The sequence below is a fragment of the Etheostoma spectabile genome, chromosome 15, assembly GCF_008692095.1.
Source record: "Etheostoma spectabile isolate EspeVRDwgs_2016 chromosome 15, UIUC_Espe_1.0, whole genome shotgun sequence".
Classification (NCBI taxonomy): Eukaryota; Metazoa; Chordata; class Actinopteri; order Perciformes; family Percidae; genus Etheostoma; species Etheostoma spectabile.
Genome location: NC_045747.1, coordinates 4,763,900 through 4,770,778, shown reverse-complemented (window position 1 = coordinate 4,770,778; position 6,879 = coordinate 4,763,900). Strand labels below are relative to the sequence as shown.

Here is a 6,879-nt window from a genome sequence, read left to right as displayed (position 1 = left end):
GTGTGTGTGTGTGTGTGTGTGTGTGTGTGTGTGTGTGTGTGTGTGGATGTGTGTGCCTGTGTGTGCCTGTGTGTGCGTGCGCACTTACGCGTGTGGCCGCAGGTTGATGTAGTTTTTCGGCACAAAGCCTTTTCTGTTGTGGAGCTCAGCTGTGTACCAGTTAGGATCATCCTCCATGTTGGTGATCTAGGAGCAAACACACACACACACACACACACACACACACACACACGCACAGATGAAATATTGCCCATAATGATGTTGATGCAGCCTATTATTGTCGGGGGAAAGGTCACCATCATTTCTGTCTCTCGCTCGCTGTAAATCAATCTCCTCGCCCCGGCCTCTCTTCTTCTGTTATTTGGTACAGTGGCTTTCAACCATCACTGTGGGAAGCGAGGCCGTCGTTGATGTCGACTCACAACTTCCACATAAAGGGTTTCATGACTACACACACGAGAGGCAGCAAACACATCTGATTTGCATTAATCCATGCCACTGCACATAACAGAGCAGAAGTGTGTGGCCCATACCTGAGCACAATTTCCAATCACGTTGGGACTGGTGATATAAACAAATGTTTCTGATAGACAGTTTTTAAACAAGCTTTGAAACACCGGGGTGAAGAAATGCAGTGAGAGAGAAACTGTCACCTGATGTGCTCCAGCTCCACTGCTTTAATGTTGACTCGTTGTATCCTGTCTCATTTCATTGGCCTTATCACTGTTTTTTTCCTGTTCAGTTGTCATTTCTATGTTCAGTATTCTAATCCAGCTGTGACATTCCTTGTCATTTTAATATTTTAAGCGGTTGTTTTCTTTGCTCGGACGGGTTTGCAGTGATTTATAAACCTCTTATTTTTATATCTCAGCTACAGAGCTAAGGTTTAGCACAGCCCTGCTATGTTTTATCAGTCAAACTCCAATAAACTATAGACATTAAATCTAATAGCAAGCAGAGCGTGACATAGTGCTAAAACATGTGCAAATGAAATGTATCCTGCTTTTAATGTGACTTTGATGGGGAAACTCGTTTACCAACGCTGCCCCTCTGCCAAAAAACTTGTCCTGTCCCCTCGTTGACTTTAGGAACTTCATTTCATGCACCACCTACTATAATGGGCGCTGTGTGCAAGTGTACGAGCATTTTTCAAATGTGTTACATGCTGTGGAACAATTTACTGCTCATAACATCAATCATTGTTCAATCACAGAACTGAATGATTGCCCTTTCACTCAGCTGGTGGTTTCGATGTCGGGTAGAAAAACATTTCAGTTAAATAAGATGTTTGCAGCCCCTTGCTATAATTTTACTGCAATACAACTCTTTGGATAGTCTCAAAACTACCAAGTTCACATGCCCAATTTAGGCCTCAGTTAATTCATCACCCTGACTCTGTGACCCACAGATTAGGGCTGGGTATCTGTGCTCCATTGACCAAAATAATCCAGAAGCTGGGTAGTTTTGAAACTTCTCCAATCAAACAATGGCAGCATTCGATCCTTTTTGTACGCAGCAGCTAGTGGTGGAGTGGTGGTTTACCACAGACGGTAAGCTTCTTTTAACCAAAATTTGAGGTAAAATCCTATCCTTTCTTTATCCTTTTTTTTTTGCTTCTTAATTACACTTTGCCAGGGGTGCGTTACAGAGGCATCAAAAGCTCTTGAATGTGCAATAAAATCAAGCTGGTTACTTTTCTTCTTTGCTCCCTGTAGACAAGACGTCAAGGCATCATCACTACCCCACCATGTAATAACCGAGTTAAACAACACAGTGTTGAAAGAGGTCTAAATCTTCTGGTAAAGTCCTGCCTCATGGGGAACAAAAACCTTACGTTAAAACTCCTTTTTGGAAATGAAACAGAGCTCAGTCAAATCTGAAAACGAAATATGTTGTTATTCTTCATTTGTATGTTGCATATGTGTATTTAGGATGTTTATCCATGACAACCCCCATTGATTCAACTGTGACTGACTCAGCTCCTACCAGACCATACTAATGGATTTAACAATTACATAACCAACTCTTAAAATAACAATCATACTGAATCAAGGAAAAATACAACATTTCTGACATGGACATCTGCAATAGACTGTAAATATCTGAACTTTTAATGAGGCTGAAACCAGTCAGGTGATTCCCTACACCTGAAGGTCCCAGTCAGGCACAGGCTGTTTCTGGGCTCAGGTCTTAGCACTTGTGGCCAGGTTAGCTCAGTTGGTAGAACAGGCGAACATATCTAGAGGTTTATTCAGAATTAAACCTGACTTACGGCCCTTTGCTACATGTCATTCCCCCTCTCTCTCCCCTTTCATGTCTTCATCTGTCACGTGAAAATAAAGGCCTAAAAATGCTCCCCAAAAAAGTAGCACTTTACTTTAGCGAATTACTACTCCCTATGATTTTAGCGGCTGCCAGTGACAGAGGAGTCTGTCACACAGTCCAAATGCAACGTGTGTTTTCACACACCAATTTGCGTCCCTTGTGTTACACTTGGCCGCACTGTCTTCCAGGTTAAAACAGAATATCATAGCAGCTACTTTCTTATTCAACTATGAAGTTATTTTTATCATTTCATTACGGGCCTACACTCCAGTCAATCCATTTGAACCATGGCCACTGTACAACAGGAAATGAGGAAAACAATGCACTCCAATAGAATGAAAGACAAAAACTCTAGTAAGTAGTGACGGCATTGTTTTAAATAATGGACATTTCGCGTGATGCTATATGAGTTGTTGTGATATTGTAAAGCCCTGGCAATCTGGTGCTGTGAGCAGGAATAAAGAAATGTGAGGAATTATTTAAAAGGACAGTTTGACCCAAGTCTGAACCAGAGCTGTTTGCCTGAGAGTAGACAGAAGTTTATCCCAGTAGGGAGAAAGAAAACATGCCACATACGCTGAACAGTGTTTTAGAGCAGCTACAAGGAGATTTTACAGTAACTGGTTATGAAACTCAGTTTAATATTGATGCTTCTCTATGACCTAACGAGACCAATAGCGAGAAGAGAGGCTATTTTTTACGGCATACAGGCTGGAAGAGCTTTTGTTTACATTTTCCCAGTTAAAGTTTTGTAGAGTCGTATAAGTTAGCCAGTTAAAAGAAGGCAGTGGGAGATTTTTTCTTTAGAGATTTTTCTTTATTTTTCTGTTATATTTGGTTGTGGCTGATACGGGGGCAGAATTAGCAAAGATTTGTTTTTATCAATTGTCTAAAGAACAAAAAAAGCTAAAAGGAAAGTGGAAAAACATCAGTCTACCTTGGTCGGTGAGATTTGAATGATTCAAAAAGATCCTGAATTGGCCCTGTTCCTCCTGACAGGTATGTAATATGCCTATTTTATTTATGAAATGAATTGCAAGACTTGGTTTTACATCAATATTAGAATACACGTTGGTGCCTTTACTTTGTTTCAGCATCGTCAGTTATTTATTTTACACAGCCACAAATAGATACTTTACTTCCTGCAAACAGCTGTTTAAAAAAGAAAAATAGAAGGCCTGGATGGATGTTGTTTTATTCTTTTGTGTCGTCTAATATTGGAACAAAGTGTGTCTGGGTTAAATAATTATACCAGCCTGCTGCATACAGTCAAAGGTAAATTCCATTCCCGGGCATTATCCTGTTTAACATATTTAAATACATGTCATGGTTTTTTTTGTTGATAAGGTTTTTCCCTCCACCTGCTTCATCTATCATTTCAATGCCTTTCACAAACTAGTGATGTATGGTATGTGCAAGTGACCATAGCAATATGATTATGAGCATAAGGGTTTTCCCAGAGAGAAGAAGAGCTGCCCCAGAATGTTGTCTTGCAGCAACACTGGACTCTGCTCTGCTGAGGCTATAAGTCCTGTTTCTTTTGCCATGAATTGTTCCGTGTACAATATGACCATCTGGAGAGAAGCGCTTGCACTTTAATCCTGGGCTTTACTGTTTATGTCTTAGAGGGACGATTTTCTCCTACAGTAATTTCCAGCTGTGCAGGAACTATCTCAGCACTGCATATGGCCCGTCATACTGTATATCAGAAGAAATACAACAGCTTAAGAAAATGTTTTTTTCGACTAGTTTAAAGGAATATTCTGTCATTTTGGAAAACTTCTTTTTTAATTTTTTAGTTTCCAGCAAAGAGTCATGTGAGAGGATAAATATGAGGCAACAGCCAGTGGTCGGTTAGTGTAGTTTTTTTTAGCTTCCAATCCCTTTTTTCAATTGAAAAATGTTTGTAACGTTCAATATGTGTTCGGGTTGTCTGTTGGCTGGTTTCTCATACTGCTCTTTCTTTAGGCAGCAACAGCAGCACCTGGATACAGGGTCAAGAGCTGTGGACGCTAAAGTTATAATTGTTGTAATTATTACAGAAGAGGCAGAGAGTAAGAGAGAGAGAGACAGAGAGAGGTGGTTAATCTGTTGGTCCACTAATCTGTTCTCATCTAGAAGTATGGTAGATATAGATAGATAGATAGATAGATAGATAGATAGATAGATAAATAGATAGTTAGATAGATAGATAGATAGATAGATAGATAGTTAGATAGATAGATAGATAGATAGATAGATAGATAGATAGATAGATAGATAGATAGATAGATAGATAGATCGATCGATCGATCGATCGATAGATAGATAAAGAGTGAAAACAAATATTTCCTTTACCTTGAGCAAGTCTCCCTTGTTGAAACTGAGTTCATCACCCTCTGTGGCACGAAACGTATACAGTGCCATTGCTTCCATGCCGAAACCCAACACTGTCCACACACACACGCGCACACAGACACGCGCGCACACACACACACACACACTCTCTGGGACCCCCACTAATGCCCCTGGCACAGGGGGGGTGGGGGGGGATAGAGGGAGAAATGCAAAAACAAAACAAAAAAGAACAGATGAAGGTAGAAGATGCAATGAAATAACAGACAGGAAGAGGAGAGAAAGAGAAGAAGAGGAGCAAGAGAGGAGAGGTCTCGTCTGGCTGCGGAGCCAAGAGAGTCAGAGCAGAGGATGAGAGTGAGCTCGGCGAGGGGAAAAATACGACTGGCTGCTGCTCAGCAACACACCACCATGAGTAATGTTCAGAGAGAGAGAGAGAGAGAGAGAGAGAGAGAGAGAGAGAGAGAGAGAGCTAGGGGCAAACGGGTGGGAGGCATTTCCTGTGCATATATTTGTCACACACAGTTGTGTGTGCGGTTCTTCAATCTATTGCCTGTATGCACGTGTGGTTTGTCGTTACACTTTTAAAGACTGAAACTTACATTAAAGAGCAGGACAAGGTGAGAAGTAAAGGAATAATCCAACCAAAAATGGATACATTTGAAATATTCATTGGCATCCATGAAACAACAGTGAAGTCCATATTGCACACAGCCAGATCCCAGATTTCAGTTCCAGTTTAGTTATCAGGCTGGCAGCCATAACAAAGGCTTAATTTCCCCTTTTTGTTTTTATCTCTTCTCTTTCCATTCCCCAGCGTACATGTTACATTACGATTTTGTAGGTTTGTGGTTGCATTCAACATTTGCAAAACATCCAGCGTTGCATGCGGAAAAGTAAATGAAAAGCGGTGTCTACCAACCACAGACTTTTATTTTAACACACATTGAACATGGCAAGCTGGGTCACATTTCATTACAAATTTATTTCCTGTGACTTTATGTGACAAATGAATTGATTGATGTGGCAGCTGAATGAACAATGGCAGGTTCAAGAATGAGAATAAAGGATGTAGAATATAGCCAGCATTGAGTTTTTTACAGTATATTGTCTTTTTTTCCACTTACAAATGTGAGCCTGAGAGCAGCCGCAGGTAACATTGGACAGATAATCTATCCCAACCACAGACTGTACAACAAATCCCGACTTCATTCATTCACTGAGTTAAATTCACTGTGCCCTGGAATAAAGTTGGAAATAATAAAAAAAAGGTTCGCCAGTCCCTTTCATTTTACTGGAAAGAAACTGAACATAACTAACAACGCAGAAGAGCAGGAAAACAAGGATGGACTTTGGTTTTAATAGCATGACCTGTCCCGGAAATCCCCAGTCAGCTGGTCACTTGACTCAGCCATGAGGAGAGGGATTGCAGGAGGAAGAGAGGAGCGCTGGATGTGTGATGGCTGTTAAAGAATAGAAGAGGAAGAGGGGGAGAGGAAGTGGAACTGCCTTTCGGCTCATGGGCCAAAACACAATCTTTACTTTTTCCCCTTCTGGTGTGTGATGATTTCCCATGAGTTCCTATACATGAGAACCTGTATGGCATCCCGATGAGGGAAGCGACCCACAGCCAATAGTTGGATTTTATGGAAATATAATTGATGAACAGGAATATTAAAGGAGAAGAAATAGGGATTTGATTTCAGCATCAAAACCTTGTTTTCTGTGTGTCTCGTGTCTAGGTTAAGGACCACTAAGCATCACAGGATTTAGAATTCAATGCAGATGGGCATCCACCTGTAAGCTTGTGAAGCTGATTGGTTTGACTTCTATTTGTTTATTTGTGCTAATTGCTCATTTCTGTTGTGTTTCTGTTGGCGCTTCCTCAGCCTCACTTCTCAAACAAACAGCGTGGGCAGTACTTTTGTCTTTTATTTGGATTTTGTTCTTTGTTTGTCGAGTTGGATTTTCTGTAGGTGGTTCTGCTCTTTGTCTACGCAACCATGGTGGTGCTCACTGTTCATACCCTTTTCTTCTGTTCAGCTCCCACAGCTGATGCACTTACATCACTTCCTGTGTCCATTTCCAGTGAAGACCGCGCTGGATGTTTTAAACAGCAAGTGTTAACGCTGTCATGAAGTTCATTTTTAATCACCACATTGCATCAGTTGCCCGGTGACACATTGTGTGTGTGTGTGTGTGTGTGTGTGTGTGTGTGTG

At 41.0% G+C, this 6,879-nt stretch overlaps 1 protein-coding gene across 2 annotated transcripts in view; it reads right to left on the bottom strand.

Moving 5' to 3' along the window:
* Positions 1-5,079, bottom strand: part of grapa (GRB2 related adaptor protein a) — a 34,185-nt gene extending 29,106 nt beyond the window's left edge. The window contains exons 1-3 of one of the 2 annotated variants that reach the window (XM_032536662.1): positions 4,793-5,079; positions 4,663-4,759; positions 89-186 (exon numbers count right to left, since the gene is read on the bottom strand). In XM_032536662.1, coding sequence (XP_032392553.1) covers positions 89-186; positions 4,663-4,740 — 176 coding nt within the window. In that variant the 5' untranslated portion in view covers positions 4,741-4,759; positions 4,793-5,079. Of the gene's footprint in view, positions 1-88; positions 187-4,662 lie in introns of both variants that reach the window. The other variant, XM_032536661.1, reaches the window with a different exon arrangement.
* Between the last annotated feature and the right edge of the window lie 1,800 nt (positions 5,080-6,879).